Source organism: Nomia melanderi, chromosome 12, assembly GCF_051020985.1.
Source record: "Nomia melanderi isolate GNS246 chromosome 12, iyNomMela1, whole genome shotgun sequence".
In the NCBI taxonomy this organism is placed as follows: Eukaryota; Metazoa; Arthropoda; class Insecta; order Hymenoptera; family Halictidae; genus Nomia; species Nomia melanderi.
The window spans coordinates 4353701-4381131 of NC_135010.1; the positions used below are offsets into that span (position 1 = coordinate 4353701).

Here is a 27431-nt window from a genome sequence, read left to right on the forward strand (position 1 = left end):
GCTTATAATTCTTAGTTATGAGAAATTTATTTATTTTTTCAGTGAAGCTTAGAAATGATTAACTATCTTATGTACATCATTTGAATTGATGAAGAACTCTTATATCTTACAATTGAAATAAAAGTATAATTCTAACGAAGCAAAAGTAATAGAATTTTTTAGTCGCTATATTAGAACTTATTCCAAATGTAGAATGATTATTATAAACGTGCCATTCTTCTGAAATTTCAAAATACCTATATGACATATTGTTATACCTTCTGAGATTAATTGAAAGAAAATATAGAAATAAAACAGCAGTAGAATTTTTATAATCATTAAACTACTTTCCCATTTTTACTAAAGAAGATTCTCTAATGTTTTTATTTTCTTCTTAAATTGTACTTGCTTTCCATATCAAGAGTCACAGTATTATAATGGGAAAAGTAATTATCCCTAACATTATAAATATCAGATAAAACAATAATGAATAATATACAGTTTCTTCAATGAATATGAAAAATTTGAAATTGATAATTACTTTATATGTAACAGAATTACACAAAGTGATTACTCATTAATAATGATTAAAACTTAAATGTTAACTCAATCACAAATTACTTTCTATAATTGTTTATTATAATTTATTATAATTATTTTAATTAATGTTATGAAGTAACAATATAATATATTCTGTTTAGATTTTAACTGTGTTAGTAACAACATTGATATGTAAAGTATTTGGATCATTTGGAAAATAGTACACTTCAGTGTTAATATTCAACATATCACGTAAATTGCATTTCAAAGTTACAGAGTACATAGGTTCTCCAACTGATCCAAATATATCATCAATATAACCCAAAAATACATATTTTGTTTCAGAATTTTGAACACTTGTACACTTTAAGAATAATGGAGTTTCAAAATATAAAAGAGTGTCCAATGAGAATGGTTTTACAAGTACCACATTAAGTGTTTCAATAACATTATTAATATTTCCTGCAAGGTATTCACCTTCATTTTCATTAGATTCGTTATATGCTTGTAACTTTAAATCTTTAAAATCTTTATTCATCCTACAAAAAATGAATATGTATTTAAGAATATAGTTTAATTAAATAAAATTAGTTGTTTAATATTAAAATTGTGTTTAAACTCCTTTTTAAATATATAATATAGTTTGTATTATAACTGAAATACTTTTTTCTTAAAATGAAAATTAAATCTTACATAAACAATATATGCATAATAAAACTTACTGATCCATTGAAATATATTCTTCTCTTGTAGATAATGAAGTAGGTATGGTTGAAACAATATCTTGCATTTCGTTACAAGAATTCTGCAATATTTCAGGATTTTCTGAAGACAAACACTGTGAAGCTTCTTTCACATGTTTTTTTATTATAATTTTATATTTAGATGCCATTGTTCTATTTACAACAAGTAAATATGTTTTAAGAAACTTTTATTATACTCTTCTTAAGAAGTACAGTTTTCTGAAGTTTTATGTGTGTGATATTAGCTTTAAGACATTATAGTCATGGAAGGTTGAAGAGTTAAAGTAAACATATACAGAAAAAGTGTCCTAGGAGACAAAAATATTATACTTTTTCAAATTACCTAATATAGTTCGTTATTATTAGATGGTATTTAACACTAGGTTTACGGGCATTTATTGTACACTTCATTCTATTATTCCTAAAAGAATTGATGCTCGTATATTTAGATTGTGGAAACTGGAGATTTGATAGTAGGTAATTGGGGTACATGTCAGTGTGATTGCATCAATCAAAATCGGCGTAAACATTTACAAAATAATATTTCTAAAATCCAATATGCATCAATTTGACGCATTCCGTAAACCTAGTGTTAAATCTTTTGTTCAATAATACAAACAAAACTAAACGAAGAACAGTTTACAATTTAAACTTTACTTAGTTTTAAATTATAAATTTACAACAGTTCAAAAATTTGATGCTGGATACTTTATGGACATAATTATCTACTCTTTATATGTATTTATAAAATACAATTTCACATATAATTATAAAAAACATATAATTATAAACACATATAGTTATAAATAGTGGTACTATTTGTACTACTATTTTATAACAGATTCATTTTTATCTTCAATCTCTTTGTGTTCCCGTTTGTTATTTTTCACATCGAACAACCCATTTCTAACGAATCTTTGTGCAGCCTCTTTGTTTATACGCGGCATAAGTGTATTCCTTTCTTCAATTTGCTTCGCACGTGTCATAGACTTCTTCAAACGATCATTTTCTGATTTTATTCTATGTTTCGTAGGGTCAATTCCTAATTAATAATACAATTAAATAAGCAAATACTTAAATGATAACTAATTATTAAACATAGATTAAGCAAATGGTATAATATTTTATGTCTTGTAATAATTTTTCACTCCTTGCATGAAATTCTTACCTTCTGCTCGTAAATACATCCAAAACATACTATTTAGGCTATAAGACATCAACAAATTATATTTAATTTTGTCAGCATTGGAAAGATTGTCATATATTTCTGGATTCGTAACAAGTTTAATTGTATCTTCAATTTTTAATGTTGCATCACGAAACTGTTTCACTTTTGCAATAAATTCTGTATCTTGTGAAAGTTCTCCGAAATCTGGATCCATACTTATTTTGGAAAATTATTATTTTAGCTTCCACACGCGTATTTAAAGTTTTAATATACACTAATCAATAAAAGTATGTGAAATTAAATAACCTGTTGCAAAAATCAAATTATAAAATAGCTTGACACCATTATTTATAACATTAAATGCCGAATACTTGTATACATGTTAAACTCCCAGTCATAGAATATATAATATATAGAGTACATAATACCTACGGTACCACCATATCGTAGTGTAATTCGGCAGATTTTTGGAAAAGAGAAATAGTGAATGTCATCCAATAAGTGCGAAAATAAATAAATAGCTCCAATGTTTTAAAGAATCTCGCAAAATCATTGGAGAATTGTTGTTCATCTTGTTTTATAATATTATTCTTAAATTTTATTTACAATAACTATATTGTTTTAAATTGTTGAACTTCAATTTCATTAAAAACCATAATCACTATATTACAATAAATTGCATTTTTATTTATTTAAATAATTATTACGCACAGTTTTTAAAATTGTAAAGTAAGAATGCTAAATCGATACTCGCGAGCACTCTAGTGATACTCCCCTCACGAAAAGTTACGCCCTCTATAATATCACCAAGTGCTGGCGACCTGGCACTCTGGCTAAGTGGTCAAATTTGATTCTTTGTTTGAACACTACATAGAAATGCTACATACCTATATAGTCTCGCGCAGCTAGGTACTTGAGTAGAGGTAGTGAGGGTATGCTGTATTTGAGTTACTAGCGCAAAGGTGAGCAAGTCAGGCACCTCTGTTATAGGTAAATGAATATAGGGAGGTATATACCTACTTGGAGTCCAAGTCTTGACTCCAATTGAGGAAAGAACATACATTTATCTTTATTATGTACAAAATGTATGTATAAAATTTTTATAAATGCATTATATAGACAAATGATTAAAGGTAAAGCCTTTCCGATACCAGCAACTTTCGCGATTTCATTTAGTAAATGCTTATTATAGACTTTATGATCCACTGGGGATACACTGAGATGAATTGCTTTCAACCTCTTTTCATCCTATAAGAAAAACCAATCAAACTCACTTCGAACCCATTTATAATATACGTTCTTGAATGTAATACTTTTATAAATAAACTTGCGCGGAATTCTTCCTGGTTAACTCGCAACTTAAATATGAAGCTCTTAGACATTGCATTAGCGAATTTTTCAAGAAATGCATCGTTATAATTTTCTTTTAGTTTTCCAAGTTCTTCGGCTGTGATACTCTCTGTGAGCGTCGCATAACAGTCTTGACAGTTCCTTGAGTTGAGATAGTAGGGGAACATTGTTGTAGGGACGGCCTGCCAAAAGGAACTAGATACGCAGTACAATAAAACTATGTTGCGTATCTCACGTGTCGTCGGTTCGATGGCGCTGAGCAGAGACAGTTGGAAGTGGCCTGCTTGTCGCAACCCCCACTCTGCTGCAGTCCGACGGCGGGGGTGCACAGCGTTCCCCCTCTACCTATCAAGGAGTTGCCCGAACTGTTATGTGAACAACAAGAAATAGTTTAAAATCTAGGGACTTATGATTCTGAAATGCATTGTGACGTCTTCCTTTCAAGTTATTCATGGACAATCAAACAGCTGATTCGTTCCATAGTAGAGCACATGTTGTGCAGCAGTATGCTCTGATATTACAGTTTTTTTCTCGCAAAGTAATGAAGTTCTAATGAAAAATTACATACTCGTGTTTCAAGAGAAAAATATACTACAAGATTTCATTTGAGTGTGCGATGAAAAAGAAGGAATAGCGAATTTTTTTAAAAAGAAATTTTCGTCTAAGAAAAATGGCTGACCGTGATAGCGCATCCGAAAGCGACTCCAGCTCGATCGACGGAGGACCAATAATGATGCCACCGTCTCCTGTAACTAGAGAACAACTTCAAAAAAGAATCGAGTCATTACAACAGCACAATCGTGTTCTTAAAGTCGAGTTGGAAACATATAAATTAAGAGTAAAAGCGTTGCAAGAAGAAAATCGTGGTCTTCGTCAAGCCTCTGTCATTATAGTAAGTTGTTCGAGTGTGTTTGTTAAGTTCGTCGGATATCGGTGCATGAATTGACCTTATATTCTATTTTATATAAGGCGCTTTAACATTCCTATACTTTAATATTCAATCCTATTGTTAATAAATCGGAAAACTTTCTTCAAAAGACTTTCTGCAAAAGACACGGTTTGACAGAAAATAGTTTTCCTTCGTATACTTTCCGAAATATTTTATGATTGTTTTCAGATATTAAATTCGCATATTTTTTCGTTACAAAATTGTAAAATGTTACTATACATAATTATATTACGAATATAATATTCGTGAGTAGTGTGTCTTTGAAATATAATTTAGATGTATTGCAATGTATGTTATATAGTATTACTTAATACATAAACGTAAATTAATTTTGTATTATTTTTTTATAGCTTATCTTAGAAAATTTATTTGCATAGAATAGAATAATTAATTTTTATAATTTATTTGTTTTGGCTTTTAAAGTCGTTTCTTTAATGAAATTTTTCATTAGAATCAAATATTTCTAAAAACATCTGTAACATTAATAGATAGTATATAAAACTTAAATGATTAAGACAGGTAATATTTATACTGGTAATGATGTAATCGTATAATTATACAATATAATTCTTTTCGAAAACAGTTTTTGTTTCTTTGCTTTATACATATATATCTTTTTTTAACAAAAATTTAAATATTAAATGTTAGCAAAGAAATCAATAATGTATTTAATTTAAAAATATTTATATGTGTTATGAATATAAAATTATAAAAAAATGTTATTTACTTATATATTGTTTTTATATTTTAGCAAGCAAAAGCAGAACAGGAAGAAGAATTTATAAGTAACACATTATTAAAGAAAATACAGGCATTGAAGAAAGAAAAAGAAACATTAGCACATCATTATGAGCAAGAAGAAGAGTGTTTAACTAATGATTTATCAAGAAAATTGAATCAATTGCGCCAAGAAAAATGTCGCTTGGAGCAAACTTTAGAACAAGAACAAGAATGTCTTGTTAACAAATTAATGAGAAAAATAGAAAAACTTGAAGCTGAAACACTTGCAAAACAAAGTAATTTAGAACAATTACGTAGAGAAAAGGTTGAACTTGAGAATACTCTTGAACAAGAACAAGAGGCATTAGTAAATAAATTATGGAAAAGAATGGACAAGCTAGAAGCAGAAAAAAGAATGCTCCAGATAAAATTGGATCAACCTGTATCAGATCCCACTTCTCCAAGAGAAATTAATAACGGTGATACTGCTACTAGTTTAAGTACACATATTCAAACCTTAAGAAGCGAAGTGGCTAGACTGAGACATACATTACTTATTTCGCAACAAGAACGTAAGACTTTTTTTTTTATATAATAATGTAAATACTTTATAAAATTTTCTTATAACAAAAGAACTTTGTACAAGATAATTTGATGTATGTAATGTATTACTCCTATCGTAAAATGTTTTATTTTATTAAAAATGAACCGCTATTTATACCAAATATTATATAATACATTTGTCTACTATTGATATTAGATACAGAAAAAATGCAACGATATGTGAATGAAGAAAAACAAATCCGTGAAGAAAATTTGAGACTTCAAAGAAAATTGCAGTTAGAAGTAGAACGTCGAGAAGCTTTATGCAGACACCTTTCAGAATCAGAGTCAAGGTAACTGATTATATTATATAAATAGTAGATTTTATTTAGTTCGATTTCAAATTTCATCTATTTATTAGTTTGGAAATGGAAGAAGAACGGCACTATAATGAAATTGTGATGTCTGGTGGAAATATAAGAAATCGTACTGTTTCCAGCCCTGTGCCGTACAATCCTTCACCTAGTTCCTCTAGACCGTTAAGTCCAGGTAAATTTCAGAAAATTTTCAGTTTTTTTGTATTACATAATTATAGATTTTTGTATTATTAATAATATTGCCTTTTTCAGGCTCTTCAACTAGAGAAGGATTTAACACAAATCGATGTTATGCTTGTGGTCAACCTACTGCAATTCCATTTGCAAGTTCATCACCTCCTTCCACGGTAAGTCACATTTTATTACAGAGTATTCGGCTAGTTAATAACACAAGTTGACTACAGTTAAAAGATCAGTAGAAGTTAGTTAAAATTTTTATATACTGTACTGTCAACAGTTTTTACATGTAAGCTATGCTTTTTTATACCAAATTGTAGATAAAAATTATGTTTTATTTGTGATGACTATGTTAATTCAACTTTGTTCTACATCCAGCTATAATTTTAATGTAACGTTTGAATTTTATTTCATCAAATTTTTATTTTGTATTGTACATAGTATATTTGAAATATGTATATATAAAATATTTTACATTTATATTAAGTTTTAATATCTTGCACTGTCTAAGCAGGGACATGTGGTAACACCATCCAATAGACGCACATCAGACAGATTTGTCAAACCTGCAATTCCACCAACTATTGTAAGTCCAGGTGGTCCACCAATCGCTAATACGACTACAAATACAGCTGGCGGATCACCAATGGATATTGCTAAAACATAAGTCAGTTGAACATCTCTGATAACAAATATTTCATCATGTATTCATACACAATACTTTTTTTTGTTGCATTTGTACTATGTGATTGTATAACATACACGAGAGTTATTTTAGAATGAGGAATATTTCACTTTTCAATATTTTAATTGCTTTATATTCGTATTACAGTGCATATGCGTTAATTAAAAAACTTTTTTCTACTTCACATCAAATCGCTTAAATATTTCTCATATTAACATAATGCAAAACAGTATTTACAAAAAACAACATTAAATAATTACCTATAAATTTCTGATCTGCTTCAAAATAGTCTAACACAGTAAAAATTGTGGGAAGGGAGAGATTTCATTAGTCTCGCTCTTCTAATTTCCATTGTATTTCATATAATCTATTGTACTTTCTGGTGTTTAATATAGTGAGAACAGCAGTTATATGTTTTAATTTAATTACTTAGATGGTAAGACAAGATATATCTATAATAGTTACTATGTAGTTTATTTAAATTTGAACAATTTTTCATTTTCATGTTATTCTTTGTATCCATGACTACATGACATAGTATATGAAGAATAATAGTACAGTTTTCTATGTTGAATTATTATAATTTTATAAAAGTAACATTTTTCATGAAAGTAGAAGAGCGAGAATATATCTATTTAAAAGATAATATACATTCAAATTGAATATTCAAATGTGACTTAAAAAGAAAAAAGAAAAAAATGATTAATAACAAAAAAAAAATAGAAATTTCAGAATGCTTGTCAGTCTTTAAACAATATATTCTTTATTATTTTATTATTGGTTTAATATTTTGTATACAATCACATAATGTGACTATTAATATAGATAAGTATTTGTACTCTATGTTTGAGTTCAATATAACTAACATTGAAGTCAGAAAAGTTTTTACATGACATTGTTGCATTTATGTACTGACATACTGAATATTTAAAAGAATAATTATACCAATTAGTATCTGTAACTTTAATTTTCTTACATTTAAATATTTCAGAGACTTTGACATTAATATACTAACAATGATATATGTCAACTGTATGACATTAATTTATGAATAACATCTATTTTGTTTTGAAAGAAAGTTAATTTTTGCTGGTTGATTTTCGGTAACATCTTATTTAAAAATAAATACTGTGTCTTTTTAGTTATATCCTTATATGCTATTTTGTAACAAATGTCATGTACAAAGTATATTCGGTCGATATTTATATAAATGTGATAAAGTAAATCATAATGATCTTGATCTGTACTCTATAATAATTTGAACATTATTATTCACTATTGGTGCTCAAAGCTAGTACTAAAACTGTAATTCTCAATTGATTATTATAAAAAAAAAAGTGTTACGAACAACAATTTTATTCCTTGTTCAATAAGGATGTAAAAGACTAATAGTTCAGTTTTCTTTTCATTTTTATGAAATAATTTGAGTTTTAGCATTATAGAACTTTCTATAATACAATTTATATGTGTAATATTTCAGTATTGTATGTGTCGCAATATCAAATTATAAAGCCATTAACGAAAAAAATGCAAAACTGATATAACAGAAGCTAAATTAAACAGTAAGATAATATTTACATAAGATAATAAATTAACAACCAAAATTATCAGTTTTTTTTAAGCTTTATAAAATAGATGTTTCATCGATACTCTACACGTGAATAAAACATTGTTTGCTACGTTATGTAGAAAAATATAGATGTATCAATTGTCATATATAGAAATGTTTTGTTAAAATATAAAATTATTACTTATCAATAATTACATGCAAATATATTTCACTATTATGTATTATGTATTTTAATCAAGCTTTTACGAAATACAGTCACTTTTTTGCTATTATATTAAAAAAATTCGTTATTATCCTTATTTAGAAGAATGACTTACAACTAATAAGTTGCTTTTAAATATTAAAAAGAAAATGCAATATGTACAGCAAGTACTCTGAATTGCTTAAAAGGTAGTCCCTAGAAAGAACAAGGACCTAATTAGTCAGTACGAAAACTATAACAGATGAAACTGTCTTCATTTCATTCACGATATCAATTTGCAAAATCAAATGAATCAACACTATAAACATATAGCTAGAGACTCTTCTTGCCATCTTTGCTATCCCGGAGACCATATCTTAAGCAACACTTAGTATGTGACTATTTCCATATTTTGTCCATTAAAAGTAATTTCATAAAGAATTTAAAAGAGTTTATAGATTCATTGAAAATTATCCAAACAAACTTCACTTTTGATGTATACAAATAATTTACATAAATTATTAATATTAAATTATATTTACTTTTTACATGCAGATACAACTAGTCTACCAATTATAATCCACATAATTAAAGAAATTGAATCTTCTTGGCTATAACATGGCCAACTTAGTAAATTTTGTACTGGCCATAATATACCTTTTGGAAAAACTATTACTGGTGTATTTTTGTAAAAATATAACAAACCCAGTACCAAAAAACCCTAAAAAATATATAATGATTAAATTATTAGTATCAGTGTAATTTAAAAAATTAATAGGAGTGCTAAATACCTACATTTAATACACGGAAACCATATGTTGCAAACAACTGCATTCTTATTCGATAAGATAGACGCATGTTTACTAAAATATATATACAATAATTATATAGAAATATTGTACAAATTACTTCAGAAGAAAAGGCTATGAAATTAATTTATGAAGTGAAAAATTATATGATTTGTGTTTTCATTTAATTAATTTAGGAAATCAATGAATTCATTGCAAATTGCATAGTTTCTTATAACAAATATTCGTTATATAATATTTTTACCTGTTTCTTTTAAACTGCCTTCAATTTTATTATATTTACGTTGAAGTTTTGCATATTTTGAAAATTCATCAACTATAGACAATTCAATCATTTCCTGCTTTAGGTTAACCAATTCTTTGCGTGCTTCCAAGTCATGTTTTGTTTCCGTGTACAAACGTGTTGTGATCTATGATAAAAATAATAATTCCTTAAAAATTGAGTTAATTTCCTAAAGTATGAATATATATATATGTATATATATATATACGTACGTATTTAACTAATATCGGAAAAATGTACTCCAAAACACAACTTACAGTTGATATTACGAGTAAATTCATTGTATATGTTTAGTAAAGAATTTCTTACATTGCTCAATCGTTTTCAGTATTATATGTTATAAAAATATTATTCTTCAGTTATATATGAAAAAATAATTTGAAGGTTACAATTCAAATTACTATCTCAGACGAGGTACCTATGCAAATAGACATCGTTGTTTACAAGATTTTGTGTCACATGTTCTGAATTACCGACTGTAAAAAATCATGTAAATAAGTAGGGTCACAGACTTAAGATTCGTAGTAGGGCGTTCGGAGGATATTCTCCACATGTGGCGGTCTATCACATTGATTGATCATCAATTGTATAAATTGAATGCGCGTTGCTAATAACAATTCTTCACTTTAATAAAGTCCATCATAAAAACCAAACTTGATGTTAAATAGTTCTTTTAAACTAAATTATAATTGGCATAATAACCACTATGGTAACATATTAACGATACATAACTTTATACACGGACATCGTACAGCTAGATTAAATACCATATCACAGTCTACGGCCTGATTCACATTAATAATCAACAATAGAGGTGTCGAACTGTTAGTGATATGCTCCCCTCATGCTAATAACTCGCGATCAGCGGTTTCCCCACTATTTCTACTGAAGGAGCTGCCTCAGATTGGGGATGAAAAGTTTTATGTAGTGGTCAATACAAAATAGGTAAAAATAGGAATGGAGAGGGTAACTTTCCGTGTTACTAAAGTACCCGCGGGCACTGATTTAGAAATCCCTGATATAGCCTATAAAAAATAATGCAAACATTTTTTTCAGTAATTTGTCATTAAATAATATTGCAATTAAGGATTTTATTATGAGATGTATCTAATTTAATCTACATACAAGTATTATATTGTAAAGATTATGAAGGATTTTAGAAGTAAACTGCTTAAAACTAACAAAAAAATTGAATTTCAAATAGTATCTAAATGCAACAAGCTTGAAAAGTACATTGGTAGATAAGACTAGTTCAATGACTTCTAAGAAAACCAATAGTTAAATGTACTTACTTAAACAAATGTCTCCACAGATTTTCATTATGCAAATACAATTATACTAGAAAAGTCTTATTTATTTATTTTATTTATTTACTTTAGGTTTCATTTCCTTTTAATATAATACCGTGGCGCTATAGTAGGCGGTGTACATTTGGTATAGTTACATATCTGTATAATCTTTACTTTTTAATGAGTAAATTGTCATCGTGTTTAACGACAAGTGTTTTAAACATAAAAAAATAATGAGTGATTCAGAATTTTTAGACGATACAGAACAAAATGTATCGGAATCTCATTCTAAACTACTTGAAGCTGTTTCACAGCTTGATAAGGGTCAAAGGTAAGCTAAATTATAGTACATGAAAATTTATACATAACCTTTCTCTCTAAATACCTGACCATAAACTTTTTCTGAATTAAATGTTTATGAGATTGTACAAAATTGATTAAAATACACGTTTAAAATCTTGTATTTTTTAAAAACATTTGTCTGTTTAAAGCCTTATTAAATTTTTTTATTAAATTTTTGCATCGTAACTATATACTTTTTACTTTTAATTTTGAATTTTTGAATTTTTTACTTTTAAATGAATGAAATCCTATTTTATTTTCATTATATGAAATAAATTATTATACGAATTTTATATTGGAAATAATAGGTAAAACATAAATTGATTCTTCTCTTTGCTTTCTTCCATTTGATGGTTAAATTTTTGCAAAAATATTATATTTGTTCAAAAGTAGTCACAATATTCAGCTAATTGTCATTTTTAATATTATTTTGATGCTTGCAAAGAAATATTATTGTGACAATAGTTATTAATATTATGCTATATAGTTATCATCAACTATTCGACAACAACTTTCATAGTCTAAATGGGTCCTTATTCAAGATTATATGCAAATTAAAACCTTAGACATATATATAATATAACATATATTTTATATTTCTAATTAATAAAGTATTTGTACAAAATTTAGTGATAGATTTTTATGCACTTCTCTGAAACAAAACTAATTTTTTTAGAGTAAAAAAGGCAGAAAGAAGTGAACCCACTTTGGAAGTATCAGAATTCCATTTGGTAAAGAGTGGAGTGTCAGATTCAGATGCAGTAATTGTAAAGGATTTGGCAAAAGCATTAGGCAAAAAAAGTCACCATTTAGAGATTGTTAGAAATCTAGAATCTACAAGAAAGAAAATAAATATTTTAGAAAAACCTTTAGAAAAGCCTGCTGCAGAAAGAGTAATTTTTTAAATATAATTTTAACATAGTTGTATATAAAACTTAAAAAATTTCTATGAAAATATATGTACTAATTATTTTTTAGATAAAAAGAGTAGTTGGGTTTGAAAATACAAAAAAAGAATTAAAAAAATGGAATGCTGTGATAACAAAAAACAGAGCAGCAGAGTCCCTACATTTTCCTCTAAACAATCCATCTGTGCGATTAGAACCGTCTAATCAATTTGTTAAGAGGTTTAGAATTCAATCAGATTTAGAAAAAGAACTTGCTGCATTAGAACCACAAAAAGAAAATATCAAGGAAACTAATGATGATTTCTCATTGACAATGAATGAAATTATTATGAAACGGAAGGAGGCTGCAAAAATTAGAGCACAACAGGTTAGTATTGAAACATTAGTTTAAAGTTATTGTTCATTAATTTTTTTTTAACTTTTTTTGTTTCTAGTCTTATAGAGAAGCTAAGTCTCGTCGACAAAATAAAATTAAGAGTAAGAAGTTTCATCGTGTTCAAAGGAAAGAAAAAGTTAAGTTGCAATTGAAAGAATTCGATGAATTAAAAAAAACTAATCCAGAAGCTGCTCTGGAAAAGCTAGAACAATTGGATAGGATTCGAGCAGAAGAAAGAATGTCTTTAAGACACAAAAGTACAGGAAAATGGGCACAATCTAAACAAATTCGTGCAAAATATGATAAAGAAGTAAGAGCTGTTTTACACTAATAATTTGCAAGTGCTTTTTAAATTATGGTTCATTATTCAATCGTTAGTTATTTTGTTACTGTTTTATCTTTTCCGTTTATTGTCATATTTTTCTTTAAATGTCTTCCAAATAATGGAGTAATTACTAGTGTGAAAGCAATATTCACGTCTTATATTTAAAAAGCTGGAAAACATTTGAACATTTTTTTACTGTAAGAAAAGGTTTGAATTCCAGCTTTTAACACACTGTTTATACTTTTTTTGTTGTAATGAAAGTCATTTATTTTAAAGATATATACTTTTATGTGTACAAAGTATAAATTTATACATAATAAACAATACCCTTTGTTTGTTAGACTCAACAAGAACTGGCACAACAATTATCAATTGGCCGTGAATTAACTCAGAAGTCAAGAGAAATAAATGATAGTGAAGAAGAGAATGAAATTGATGATTCACCTGTGCAATCCACAGCTACTGACGCAGAAAATCCATGGGTACAAAACGTTAAAACTGATTCTGAAATAGATGACTTTATTAAAAGTTATCGAAATTATTGGGATAAAGAAAATAATCAATTAGCGAACCAGTCCATAAAAGTAAATAATAAAAATAAAAGTGATAATCAAGACACGAAAACCTCAACAGGAAATTTAGGGTCTACTTTTGTTTTTGAAGGTATATTGATGAAGAATGTTTTTATGTATTTATTAGAAACCAAATCGGAATTATTTTTTTTTTTTTATTACAGAAAGTAATGAAATCCAGATAGATGAAAGAAATAGAAAAGATGGAGGTATTTTTACAAAACTTCATATACACAGTTGTTCCCATAATATCGTGTTTTTACAGTTCCTTTAAAATTTTATTTCTATTTCTACTGTATCATGGTGTAACCTGTTGAATTATTGAAAAAAAGAAATAGAATGTCTGCTGATATGAACAAATACAAAATAGCTTTCAAGATTTTCGAATTTTTCAAACTTATGGGAGCAATACTGTACATTGAGTAAAAGCTAAGAATTTTAGTATCTAATTCTTTTTCCTTTCTAGATAAACATAATAATAATAATGATACGGAATCTTTTGAAGTTAAAAATAACAAAGAGCATTCGAAAATAGAAGAATCAAAAAATGAAAATAAAACACATATTTTAGGCAAAAGAGATACAAAAAGAGTGTCGTTGGACGATGAAAAGAAGTTGAATAAAAGAATTAAATTACAAAAAAAAGGTTTAGAAAAAATTATCGCTACTTCTACTTGGAGTGTAGAATCGGTAGAAAGAAATGTACAAACTAAATGTAGTCCTTCGTCGAATGTTTCAAATCAGGAAAAGATAAGTAAAATATTTAATGCTATGGAGGAAAGAATGCAAGATCAAATCAAATCGAAAATTCAGCATATTACGGAGAAGTATGAACAAGTTATTAAAAAACCCAAACATAAAAATAATAGGATAAAAGCAGAGAAAGATAATTTCGATGGACTTGAAATGCAAACTACAAATAAAAGAGTAATTATAGATTCATCTTTACATGAAGATGTTAATGAGAATGACTTAGACAAAAATACTAATTTAGAAAACACCAGGAACATAAATTATAGTAACAGTTTATCTGTAAATAAAGTAAATAAATCTGAAACAGAAATTGATCCTAGTAAATATATGAATGTAAAACCTAAGCATCTACACACAGATCTTCCCACTGATATAACAGGTGGCGATGATGTCTTAGATGACAGTGAAAATGAGGATGAAAGACACAACGTAATAAGTGAAGCATTTGCTGATGACGACGTTGTAGAAGAATTTAGAAACGAGAAGAAGGAATGGGTATGTCAAAATATAATTTGTTTACGAAGTGGTTGTTAATTAATTTTTTTAAAGTACTATTCGAGAAATTATTTACAGGTGAAAGATTCTCAACCTAAGGATATTGATTTAACTTTACCAGGCTGGGGTAGTTGGGGTGGGACAAACGTTAAAGTATCAAATCGTAAAACAAAGCGTTTTATATTAAAGTTTCCGAAGGATGCACCGCGTAGGGATGAAAATAAGGGAAATGTAATAATATTCGAAGACAGCAAGGCGAAAATAAGACAACATCAAATCAGTGAACTGCCATATCCATTTACAAGTGTTAAAGATTATGAAGCTAGTATTAGAATGCCCATTGGTAGAAATTTTGTTCCTGAGAATGCTCATAGAAAGTTAATTGAGCCTACCGTTAAGACCAAAATGGGCAAGGTTATTGAACCTATGACCGAAGATGTTTTGGTGAAAACAGCTGAAAAGAAATTTAAAAACCCTATTGCCAAGAGAAGAAATAAGATAATTAAGAAGAAGGGAATAAAATAAACGATACGAATAAATTACAAAAATTTTTACTGTCATATGACTGTATAAAACTCCATTTTTAACCCTCAGAAAACAAATGCTAAGATTAATGTTACAAACAGGTATTGGATTATTTTGACCACATACAATGTATAACAAATATAAACATGTTTTATACTTTACTTTATACTTTGTTTTGTATCATATTAATTCATATATTTCACTTTATATTGTTTGCGAAAGATACAAATGTATCTTTAATATTGAATGCTTATTGCAAAGCGTAATTTAAGATACTTCGCATCGTTATAAGGTGCTTTTACATCATTTGTATGGTATAACGATTTCTAGGTCAAAATAATTCTATATTTGTCGTAGGATTGTATATTTGATTTTTTAAAGTAAATATTTGATGAGCAATGTTTTTGATAAATTTTTATTTTTTAGTCCACTGATTTTTTTATTTCATAAATGTTCATTAAATTGTAGCATTCTATAAAACATTTTCATCAGTAAGGTAGTGTAACAGCTTATGATAACTATTAACAATATATAATATAGATGATTTGTCAGAGATAATCATAATTACTTTTTTCTTTTTTTAAAAATATGTGCATTAGTTTGCAAATATTTTTACCATACTTTTAAATATAAAATAATTATAAAATCTATAGGTAATTACAAAAAATAATAGCTATGTATCCTACTGAAATTAAACTTTACCTTGTATGTGTATTTTACGCATATTTTTCCTCAGCATTTAAATTTGTGTTATTTCGACTGTAATTAAACGGTGTGTAATTTCATTTTCATGTATTAACAGTGTGGTCGATTCTTTTTACAAGTAATTTTTCCATTAAAAACACCAAAAGTAATATAATTTCAAACAGAGTATATGAAAATGCGCACGCGTTCAGCGCAAGTTACGATTGGTAGAAAGGTTGGAACACGCATTCAACGTAGATGCGATAGTTAAAAAAGGACGTCACGCTAAGGAGTGAGGGAAAGACAGGAACCACCATATTGCGCACGCGAAAGAGAGGGAGAAGGACAGAAACCACCGCCAATATGATTGCTCGTTCACTTGTTCTCAGTAGTAAAGCAAAGTTCGGTGCGGAGAGTGGTTTATCGTACATTTGGAGCGAAACACAAACTTAAGAAAGAAACTCTCGTTTGTCTCTACGTATAAAACAGTTGTGAATAAAATTTTGTGCCACCAAAGGATGGCAACTACCAAAGACAACAGCACCGACAGTGTGCAATTCTTTGAAGGTGTGGAGAAACTCCTTGAAATTTGGTTCACAAGCAACAGTAGCATAAACAGAAAGCAGGGCGATCTCAGGCAGATTCCTCAGTAAGTTGACGCATACTATCTTACTCTTCTACCGACTTGGAACACGTTTTTTTCTCAATATTTCTCAGAAAATACTCGCGCGTGATTTAGCCACGAGTCGTCATCTCCGCGGAACACCTAGCTCTACGTGAATTCAATAAAAATCTTAAGACTTCTAATTACATGTAACTGCAAGCACATTTGTATTAAAGGTTAGCGCGGTACGAAGTACCATAAATATTAAGAATTCGTCGATGACATACCGTTTAATCGAAATAAACGTTTGGATAAAATAAAACCGGCTTGGTAACCATGACTGTACCGCCGGCACCTCGCAATGTAATTGTTCTGATGGCAATCATTGGTACACTTAACCCAACACTCGCACGAGAATTACTGCTTCACGTGTGTCGACCTTTTTGGAAGATTAGCCGCATACATTCCTGATATTCGATGGGAACTGGCAATCGCTTTATTCCGTGTTCGTTAAACATAAACAAAAGCGTTGTTCCGTTCGGGGAAATTGTTGCTGCGACGTGATAACATTGGATAGATTGAATTGAACAGTAGCGTGTATATGTCATGTTTTTTGGCGAAGATCGATGCGCCCACCTTCTCGTTCCAGTAATACCGACCGCTCAAAGTGAGGCTACGTGACTCTGATATGTATATACATCGCTTTATCTCCTTATTTTAAATTGAATATAAATAGACATATGCATCGATGTAATCTTCCTTTTTCTAGGATTTTACTGCCATTTCGACGTAATTGTTGCCCGGTGTGTGCAGTTTGTTTGTAAATGTATCTCATAAAAAGTATAAACACATTTTTCACTCTTGTAAACGATGTAACACGAGCACATAGTTACGGTACAAGGGATACACATTTTCTTTCACTAAACCTCACTGCTAATGTTTCAATGTAAACAAATACTTATGAAACTTTAATGATCATGTGCTTGTAGACTACGCTCGAAATCCAATTATTGTTCGCATGTCGGAAGTCCTATTATGTTGGATATTATAACCAGCAAATGCACGCGCGTTTATTTATGATATTGTAACGCTTTTAAAATGAAAATTTAATTATTGCAAGCGCGCGATGGTTAAATATTAAATGGTACATGCCTTGAACACGGTACTTTCGAGAAACATTACCAGTTGCCGAAAATAGACTTATGTTATGGTACATTATAATAGACTTACGTTTTGATAATTTCTGATTGTTATTATTTTTGATAAATGTATCAGTATATTTTTACACGGGGTATGTGAAATATGGCGTGTAATAATTATAATTTTTATATAATATTAAATATGGATTTTAAATTGCACCAAATTATAAATTTTGTACATAGACATTTCATTTGTAGTAAAATTATAATATTCTGTATTCATCTTTATGCAGATGGAATCAGGTGTACTCAAATCTATATTGCCAACTTAATGAAAGGTGGAAAACTTTAAGAATGTTTTTCTACGTAAAGAGGATGAAAATGAACATTAAAAATTTGAAAATTTTTTATTTATACAAATTCGTTAAAAGGCATTTATACGAAGATTTTTGTAAAATTTTAATGCTTAAATAAATGTTTTCTATTGTAAGCTTAAATTATTGAAATGAAGATCGAGGATAATTATTTATTAAGAATTACGTTCATTTTACTATGTTATTTTTGGTAGATAATGGTCATTTGAATTGTGCTATCTAGTTGTCGATGATTTCCGTGGTTTTCGCGTTTATAATCATATGATAAAAAAACTAAATTATAAATAATACCTTGTAGTTTTACAGGAATATTTTATTTATAAGGTGTCGTCCTTCACCTTACTTCATTTCTAACACTTCCTTTTATGTTTTCAAATGGAATATATTATTGTATTTATTGTGAAACATTATCTATTTAATAATCGTTGAACAATGCAAACCTAAGAAAAGCTGCCACGTCTCAGCACAGTGAACTTGTATAATTCAAATATTTACTTGAATTCTTTCTTGCAACTTCAATAATCAAGGTCATTTAACTTCGTAAATTATATTCTTGTGGTTTGATGAAGAAATCCACAAGTATGAAGTTAACTACATTACCGACATATGTTAATTTTTCGAAATGTAATTTTCTTTGAGTGTCAATCGTATAAATATATTAATTTAGAACGTTACAATTTAATCTAATAATTGAACTAAACACGTGTACATTAACTTCTTAAATATATATAATAGTTTATGTCGAAGTTTCGCGAAGACAGTGATTTTATCATCATTATCATCATTATCATTACCTTCATTATCATCATTATCAGCATCATCTACAATATACATAATATGTAATATACATTCCACCATCATCATTATTCTCATCATTATCATCATCATCATTATTTTCAATATCCTCACCATCCTCACCATCAGCACCATCAGCATTATCAGCACCGTAATCATCATCTTCATTTTCAACATCGTTACTATAATTGTCATACATATTAACATATTAAGAGTTTAATGACACGGTGTTATCGATTTCGTCACAGATTATGTAGTGCATGCTCCTAACTTACGATGTTTTTCAATATTGTACAAACGCCGTCTATCAGCACGATTGTAAATTTTTATAATTAGACGGACCAAGGTACGTTGGCAAGTTTGACAAATGGGAAAAGTGAAGCTGCGAATAATTTTACTTTGTTCTCTGAGCCGAGTCACGTTTTTGGCACAACTTCCCTCTTCACGCTTACTTCCGGCATTTTTCGCGACTGTGCGAACGATTTTACGAGGGACGTGTGTTCCCGCTTATACATTGCTTCATATTATGTAATTATCTTTATCGTATGTATAAACTTTTCAAATACTGCGAAGGGAATCGATTTAACCGGAAAGTGGATGTTTCTTTTTATTCTTCGTTACGTAGTTTGACCTAATTCGGCGCAGAAATTAATGTTCAATAGGTTAATTTCGTGTTGAATTTGACAATTTATTATTTTAATCAGTTAATAGTATTATTACAAATATATATTATATCAATAATATTATTAAAATTTATTCTTTGATGTGGTTATTTCATAAAAAGAAAGATTTTTTCACTTTGAAAGATGAGACGAAGAAACTTTGATTTTTAAAAATTTTACATCGTTAATGGTTACACAAATTTTACGAAGTAATAGTTACGAATTTGTATAATTTCAATCTTTCCTTAGATTTTTATTCTTGTTCCATGGAATCTTTTGAAATATTTCATGCCTATTCTTTTATTTATTAGAGCATAATTAATGTTTGGAACAGTATTATTATTAAAAAATACATTTTGAAACATTTTGTTTGTTAACTCAGGTAAAATGAACTTTAATTTATGTAATTCTTAAAATTATATAACAGTTATTTTATAAAGCACTCGATTATTATTATTACTATTATTAGAATTGAAAAATTTCTAGTTATTGTGATTCTGAGTCATTATATTATTATTTAATATTATCTAAAATTATTAGCAACTTCCAGATATTAAATTTACATTTGCAGGAATTGAAAGTGGCTAGCTTAGGAAATGAAAATATTTCCAATTGCTAATTTAACGTTTGCTTGATTACAAATTGAGTTACTTATTTTTATAATTATTACATGACAACTTTGAAAAGTTACAAGAGTATAAACCTCTTTTCAAAATAAACCAAGTAAAATTGAAGTATCGAGAAAACTATTTTATCATCAAACACGTGTGGATCACGTGTTTCGATTACATACGTGTTCGTAGCAAACATATTTTCAGAACAGTTGTATTCATCCACATTTATGAATGAAATAGCATTGACAAGACAGAATTAAATTATTTAGCTAATTATTCATTTGAGTTCCTACTGAAAAATTATAATTATAATCAATATTTTTACACTTTGAACAGTGAAACGTGAAAACATACCTATCACAAAAGCAAAGAATATTTAATGATTAGATCACATTATGATTGTGCAGTGATTATTATTTATTTATATATTTTAGGCAATTTGTTCTTCATGTCCAAATTTTCAGGCTATTTAATAAAATAATATTTTGTATATTGACTCATACTAAAATTTACAGGGGGATTGAAAATGTTCTATTTGCTATTTATTATTTCAAAGTAAGCATTGAAGTTTATTCGAAGTCAATAATTATGTATATTACCTTTTAGATATAATTAAAATAAATAAAAATTAAAAACGAGTTAAATTTTTGTAGATAATATATGGTAACACGACAGAAATTTTGAATAAATTTTTATTGTTGTTTATCATTGTTTATTCCAGTAAAGTCTTACTCATCTCTGATAAAAGTATATACATTTGTGATCTAATTATTAGTCATTGGAAATGTAAAATATATTCGCAACGAATAAAAAAGTTTTTTTTGATTTCAATTTCCGAGTTCGCTAACGCCGTTTCTTCCTGGTTCTTACGACAAAACTGTTTTTTGTTACTGACAAAACCTTCCTTGCCTATTATTTACACAATTAATATCATTTGTCAATAATTATATTATTTACTATATTATAATTCATATTTATTATAGTTATTTATTATATTATAATTCATATTTATTATAGTTATTTATTATTAATAATTATATTACTTATACAATTAATACATTCTGTAGCAATTTCGTGATTTTCGATGGCGCAGTTTTATTTGTAAAATATAGAAATTTTCGCATGAATCATGTGACACAACAATTGAATAAAATTTTATTTGCAATTTAGTGATAAAATTAGCAAAGGAAATCAAGTTTTAAATAACTTCAATATCTTCAAATGTGTCTACGCGGATACAAATCTATATAAAACTGTGCAATCTATGTATTATTGACTGCAGGAACTCGTTATCGAAATTGATATATCGATTCGATCGCAATTATCTGTATAAATTGCAACGAGTACAATTTGTTTTAATCGTCAGATTAAAATGTGTTACCCTTTATTCTATTCGAATATGAAATTGCTATTGTTAGCATAGATTTATATTTATTAGCAATAATTAAAGATCTTCGTGATCTGTGTGAATACAATAAAATAAGACATTAAGCTTATAAATAATGGACTTATAAATTTACAAAAATATTTTTTTTTAAATTGACAGAAACCTCTTATAAAATATTTTATATAAATCATTATCTGTTATGAAGTATTATTGAAACAATGTTTTAATCATTAACCATTTAACCATTATGACTCATATTATTAGGTCACTAAAAAAATGAAAATTAAAATTGTTTGGATTGTTTTAATGCACATCTGTAATTGCATTACTGAAACCAATAACAGAGGAATAAATAATAAATACTGTAGTCGTATTCGTAATGTGTTTCTTTTATGCGAAAAGAAATTTTTTAGATATTAAACATTATTTTATCTATAGTTTAGAAAGAGCAACTTATTAAAACACAAAATGAAATAGTAGTACAGAAACTAATGAATTCTACTGTTGGATTTAAAACGAGAGTTTTTTCATTATTTCTCATTATCCTCTGGTAAGTAAATATCCAAGTGCCGACTCCTTGTGGGTTGGCTACAATAATGAAACAATTGCAATCATAACGAAATATTGATTTACAAAAGTAAACGATAATAATAAACAAAGAATTTGCAGATAGAATAGTTAGAAAATCCAAACAGAAATCATATGTTGAAACGTAAAAACAAGAAAATTAGGTTGTTGCACGAGTATAAAAAATCGTTAAGAGGAAAATCTCATTTCCTTCGCTGAAAAATATGGATTCTTTAGTATTTTTGTATTGAAAGAGTATGAACGTGTTTTAGTTGAAACTTTGCATATGTTTTCAATATATTTTCATTAAGTTTTATGAATTGTTCCAGTTGAATTTCTCCAGAAATACAATTTGCACAGCATTCAACGTGTTAATCATTTTTCAAGGAAGAAATTACGAATGGGTTATTTTGACCCATGCAGTAGTTCTAGTGTTAAAAAAGAGTTCTTTCATTATTTGATTTATAGATAAAATAATAGCATGGAAATCATATTTTTCATCGAAAAAAATGGGATTCCTCCTTAAAAGAAGAATTAATAAGTGTTATATATATAGGCCCCTGTGATTTCGACATCAAGCCTTAATATATTGGCATCTGGTTGATTTAATTAATTTTGTACCGCAAAATATATTGAATAATTAATTACTTTAAACTTTTATACACACAGGCGTAAACTTTCGACGTCGTTGTTACTTCAAAATCAAGAAATTTATTTGTTCCAATAGAATTATAAAAGTTATTGAATACATTGTTAATTTCTATTTACAGGTTGATATTTATTAATTTTGCATTACATAAATGTTCTAAAGTCACAACAAAAATTCGGTCAATAGAGGTTTAAAGCAAAGAATGTAAGTATATTATTATAACTATATGTATATAATAATATAATAATAATATAATAATAGTATATTATAACAAATAATAAGTTTATTATATACTTAGTTATTATAATATGTTTACATTCTTTTATTTAATCCGAAAGATTGACTGAAATTTTGTTGTGAATAATAATAAAATAATAATAATAATATATTATATTTAATTACAATAAAAAATATAATAACCATACCTTTTTCGCTTTGTTTTAGGCGAAAATGGCAGTCCTTGCTGAAGATCGTTCGTTGCGAGATCATCAGCATTTGCCGTACCGAACACGTGGATGCTTATGTTCTCAGGTAATACCGCCTTACATTAAACACTTCTAAATCTGTGTGTACCTCTAGTTTATGAATTGTATGCGAGCGTCGAACGAATGAATTAATTTCAGTTGCACGTAACACGTAATACTTATACAATTATATATGATACTTGCGTTTAGGAGATTGCTGTTACTTGTCAGTCCTATGCAAAAAATATTATTCAGTCTATAAATTAGAAACTATAAATTGTAAAAATCAACTATAAATTCTGATATGACTAATTATTTTCCATTTCATTTTGTTATTTGAAAGTAGACTGTGGGTTAATGAAAAGGACTATGATGCAATTTATAAATATTTCCTTTATAAGATAAAAATAATAATTATTATTATAGTTATAATAATAGTTTATTTAAAAAGTAAAAATTGTTATTCAGTTTTTATATAATGCAACCGTAAGTTCATTTGCATTTTATTAGCAAATATAAATTCGCAAAGCTTAGATTGCACTGTGTGCATGGAAGTAACCTAGGATACTTTCCTGTTTCTGATAATGTTTATAGTTTGTTCCAATTGCGTGATACACTATGCACAATCAAACATTAGCGAGAATAAACAAGTAAATTAACATAATATTAGATTATGCAAAATCTGATTCAATTATGTCTTTAAGAAAACGCTTAATTTCTTGTATTTCAAAGTTCGCTGTACTTTAAAAGAAGTAGCATTGAAATTTTCCGATTCTCGATACTCCGTTATCTTCTCAAATTGCATGGAATCGCGTTTGTTCAATTGCTCGAATTGAAACCAGCGCATTGGTCCGAAGATCGTCGAAACTAAAATAATCTTTAATTGGCAATGAGATTAGAAAGCTATTTTTCCGCGCCGTGTTTAACTATGCTGTATTATCTAAAATTTTATCTGCGTAACAAAATATTTAGCAACAGATAAGTTAAAAATGTTTGTGTTAGCCTTTAATTACGCATTCAATTTGCTAAACGTTAGGGAAATTCAAGTCACGTTATCCGCGCGTGACGTCACGGACCGATGTACTATTTCATGCGAAGGTACGAGTTACAAGCATCAACTTTCATTCGCAAATAAAACTATCATTTTACAAGTAGATGTTATTTATTCAAGATTTCCTTGTTCATTTCATAAGAAGTATTTGAATATCAATGAAACGGAACACGTATTCCATTAGTATTCGACCACTTACAAAGTAAAATCGAATAAAACATTTTACATCCTCGTTGTAAAATAAATATGCATGAATAGAATGAACCTTAACCCTTTGCCCTATGATTTGGGGCCAATTTTTTTGTTGGTAATTTACTAGAAATAAAAGAGAATTCCCTCTTGTTTCTGTGTTTACATTTGTTTCCAAGATCAATGATTAACCTGTTAACTGTAGAATTTAATTTGATTAAAATCTTATTTATAGTAATCGATCTTAAATATTGCATACAGGGTAACTTTAATCAGAAAAGTTACATTGGCAATTTTGCATTAACCGAGGACTTGGAATAAAAGCTATTTAAAATTTGTCGTGAAATATATTATAACATTTTTATCTGTGATTGATAAAAAACAGTAAAATACATCTATAACTTTTTTTCATGCGCGTATACGAGTTGCTGGTAATGTCAGTGAGAAAGAACTTCGAGCACAAAGGGTCAAATATATTTCCCGTATTTCCGATAAAGCGGAGGTGATCAAGTATTCATGGATCGAAATAATGATGCATGTACCGAAATTTATAAGATCTCACACGCTATTCGTTCGATTTACATGTAATATTCAGTACTTCGATGCTATTCCGTAGTTTACGTTTCATATTTCATATTTTTATTGATACATCAGATTGCAATGCGGCACGGATTAGTGCGAAATGATCATGACTTATGCCTTGTAATCGGCGGGGATAAATTTAGTTGCTCAAAGAAGCGCGCAAGTCAATTTTATGAAGCATAGATAGTTATCGCGCTTTTGTTTTAATCATTTCTTCCTGTTATCTGCTACGGTTTTCATACGTTAATCTTCACGAAGAATTTTTATCTCGACGAATAAACTAACAAAAATATTACATTTAAATCCCTTCTGTCGTAATTCTCAATGAGCTAGCAAAGTTTAACCCTTTGCATTCGAAAGCTTTTCGCTAGAAATATTCAACATCTTTTTATGAGACAGACGACATTTATTAAAAGCAACTTCTACGAGAGATTGCCGTAATTTAAGGAACAAAGTCATTTCATTTCAATATTTCACGTATTGCACAAAGTTTAATATTAAATATGAAACATAAGTTTATTGCCTCAAATCAAGTGGTGACTGAGAGTCGCCTCTCGAGTGTAAAGGGTGAACTCGAAAATGTTTAGCTAGGAAGCGAATGACAGTAAACTCGTTGACTGCCACGCGAATTAATTGCGATGACAAGTATTACCAGTAAAGGAGAAGAGAGAGAAGAAAGAAACCAAGGGTTGAATACAGTTATGATATTGGTTTCAATTGAAACAATTATGGAGAATCATATTCTTCAGAACTGATACAATATCGAATCAAACATAATAAACATAATAAACCATAATATAACTAAAACCGGTATAGAGTAATCCTGGGTGAGATGGCCCGATCTCATTTAGATTGGTAAACATCTATATTTCCAAATGTTTTTAGTGGTATACGGAACCTTATACAAAAGCATATTCAACTATTCTTTTTATATGTATTTACTTTCTTAAATATATCTTTTTTTTATTAGGTATTAATGATATTCATGATATGATAGTCCTTTAAAAAATCACCATGATTCCTAATGGACAATCTCTCCTCAATTTGGTCTGTCTAATAACAATTATTACCTTATTTCGGTTTTCCATAATTGTTTCAGTTGGAACCAATATATAACAGTTTGCGACAGTTATTTTCGGGACCTTTTTAATCCCTGATAACAAACTAATCAATTTTGTTCGATATCGTATTTTTGCACATTTCACTTAACGCTCATCGCCTAGTCGAGTCACGTTACTAGAAAATGTTCATTCGACGGCATTCATCTCGTTGCAATCATTTATGAACAATTTGGTAGCGCCGGTCATCGGTGACCACCGTGGCATTCAACGTGTTAACTGTCTTTTATTAGATGAGCAAAATCGAGCCTACAGCCGCTCATTGGAGCACGTCGAGGCTTTCGTCTGTTCTATAATTCCAGATGTTAGGGTGCGATTCCACTCACCACTAAGATTGGGTTAGTGTTGTAAAACGGTTGAGTCTTCGAAGTTTCAAGGTTTAAATTTAAAGGCTGAGTCTTGAAAACTTGGAGTTCAATAAAGCTCGAGTCTTCGAAGCTTCAAGACTCAAACTGAAAGGGTGAGTCTTGAAGCTTTGAAGGTTCGAATTGAGCCTTGAGGTTTCTTCAATTTAAAGAATCTTCAATGCTTGAGTCTTTATCCTTAAAAACAGTTAAAGACTCGGCCAGTTTGTTGCTATACTAACATGGCAATAAGGATTTTAAACTTACAGTTCAATCTTCAAGACATTTGAAATTCCCTCGGCTTCAGCTTCTCGGTGTTAATATAGTAACAGATAGCTCGCGTCTTCGGGTTTAAAGAGTCTTTACGTTGAAGACTTTAGCATTTAGAGCTCAAGGCTCGAGCATTGAGCGCTCAAGCTTATAGTGGTGGGGCTTTTAACCCCTTGTGTACAATGACGAGTGAGACTCGTGATGAAGATTTCTAAATTAACACTAGAACTACTTATTGAGCCTAGAACTACTTATTAACCGACTTCTTAAATCTTTTTT

The 27431-nt window shown here is 28.6% G+C and overlaps 6 protein-coding genes and 1 long non-coding RNA gene across 14 annotated transcripts in view; 3 read left to right on the forward strand and 4 right to left on the reverse strand.

Annotated features, from left to right (window-relative positions):
• Positions 1–22: 22 nt before the first annotated feature.
• LOC116426154 (uncharacterized) lies at positions 23–1411 on the reverse strand. Its single transcript, XM_031974715.2, has 2 exons — positions 1242–1411; positions 23–1058 (listed from the first exon to the last, which is right to left on the reverse strand). Exons 1-2 carry the CDS (start codon positions 1409–1411, stop codon positions 677–679), a joined length of 552 nt encoding a protein of 183 aa, XP_031830575.1. The 3' UTR covers positions 23–676.
• Positions 1412–1433: 22 nt separating this feature from the next.
• LOC116426155 (nuclear nucleic acid-binding protein C1D) lies at positions 1434–2886 on the reverse strand. 2 transcript variants are annotated; one of them, XM_031974717.2, is made up of 3 exons: positions 2737–2886; positions 2431–2645; positions 1434–2304 (listed from the first exon to the last, which is right to left on the reverse strand). In XM_031974717.2, the coding sequence occupies exons 2-3, from the start codon at positions 2642–2644 to the stop codon at positions 2090–2092; spliced, it is 429 nt and encodes a 142-aa protein (XP_031830577.1). In that variant the 5' UTR covers position 2645; positions 2737–2886; the 3' UTR covers positions 1434–2089. The 2 variants fall into 2 exon arrangements, with proteins under 2 accessions (XP_031830577.1, XP_031830576.1); XM_031974716.2 differs by having other exon boundaries at positions 2431–2851.
• Positions 2887–4094: 1208 nt separating this feature from the next.
• LOC116426334 (coiled-coil domain-containing protein 6) lies at positions 4095–9073 on the forward strand. Of its 2 annotated transcripts, none has more exons than XM_031975149.2 (6): positions 4095–4672; positions 5481–6021; positions 6210–6345; positions 6414–6541; positions 6622–6716; positions 7058–9073. In XM_031975149.2, the coding sequence occupies exons 1-6, from the start codon at positions 4451–4453 to the stop codon at positions 7211–7213; spliced, it is 1278 nt and encodes a 425-aa protein (XP_031831009.1). In that variant the 5' UTR covers positions 4095–4450; the 3' UTR covers positions 7214–9073. The 2 variants fall into 2 exon arrangements, with proteins under 2 accessions (XP_031831009.1, XP_031831010.1); XM_031975150.2 differs by having other exon boundaries at positions 4098–4672; positions 7061–9073.
• Positions 6950–10963, reverse strand: LOC116426338 (guided entry of tail-anchored proteins factor 1). 3 transcript variants are annotated; one of them, XM_031975155.2, is made up of 6 exons: positions 10587–10963; positions 10287–10492; positions 10036–10201; positions 9778–9845; positions 9525–9703; positions 7554–9198 (listed from the first exon to the last, which is right to left on the reverse strand). In XM_031975155.2, the coding sequence occupies exons 2-6, from the start codon at positions 10353–10355 to the stop codon at positions 9135–9137; spliced, it is 546 nt and encodes a 181-aa protein (XP_031831015.1). In that variant the 5' UTR covers positions 10356–10492; positions 10587–10963; the 3' UTR covers positions 7554–9134. The 3 variants fall into 3 exon arrangements, with proteins under 3 accessions (XP_031831016.1, XP_031831015.1, XP_031831014.1); XM_031975156.2 differs by lacking the exons at positions 7554–9198; positions 10587–10963 and adding an exon at positions 6950–7202 and having other exon boundaries at positions 10287–10572; XM_031975154.2 differs by lacking the exon at positions 10587–10963 and having other exon boundaries at positions 10287–10574.
• Positions 10964–11466: 503 nt separating this feature from the next.
• On the forward strand, positions 11467–15694 carry LOC116426333 (U3 small nucleolar RNA-associated protein 14 homolog A). Of its 2 annotated transcripts, XM_076372901.1 has the most exons (8): positions 11467–11694; positions 12382–12598; positions 12684–12980; positions 13048–13299; positions 13656–13977; positions 14051–14095; positions 14353–15134; positions 15213–15694. In XM_076372901.1, the coding sequence occupies exons 1-8, from the start codon at positions 11597–11599 to the stop codon at positions 15657–15659; spliced, it is 2460 nt and encodes an 819-aa protein (XP_076229016.1). In that variant the 5' UTR covers positions 11467–11596; the 3' UTR covers positions 15660–15694. The 2 variants fall into 2 exon arrangements, with proteins under 2 accessions (XP_076229016.1, XP_031831008.1); XM_031975148.2 differs by lacking the exon at positions 14051–14095.
• A 945-nt stretch (positions 15695–16639) lies between these two features.
• The window catches only part of SamDC (S-adenosylmethionine decarboxylase), a 32340-nt gene continuing 21548 nt past the window's right edge, over positions 16640–27431 (forward strand). Inside the window, exons 1-3 of one of the 2 annotated variants that reach the window (XM_076372902.1) lie at positions 16873–16992; positions 23256–23338; positions 23579–23665. In XM_076372902.1, coding sequence (XP_076229017.1) covers positions 23337–23338; positions 23579–23665 — 89 coding nt within the window. In that variant the 5' untranslated portion in view covers positions 16873–16992; positions 23256–23336. Of the gene's footprint in view, positions 16993–23255; positions 23339–23578; positions 23666–27431 lie in introns of both variants that reach the window. The other variant, XM_031975152.2, reaches the window with a different exon arrangement.
• On the reverse strand, positions 18613–19701 carry LOC116426341 (uncharacterized). 2 transcript variants are annotated; one of them, XR_012999817.1, is made up of 3 exons: positions 19531–19701; positions 19370–19437; positions 18613–19281 (listed from the first exon to the last, which is right to left on the reverse strand). It is a non-coding gene; the product is annotated as an uncharacterized LOC116426341 (long non-coding RNA). The 2 variants fall into 2 exon arrangements; XR_012999816.1 differs by having other exon boundaries at positions 19370–19701.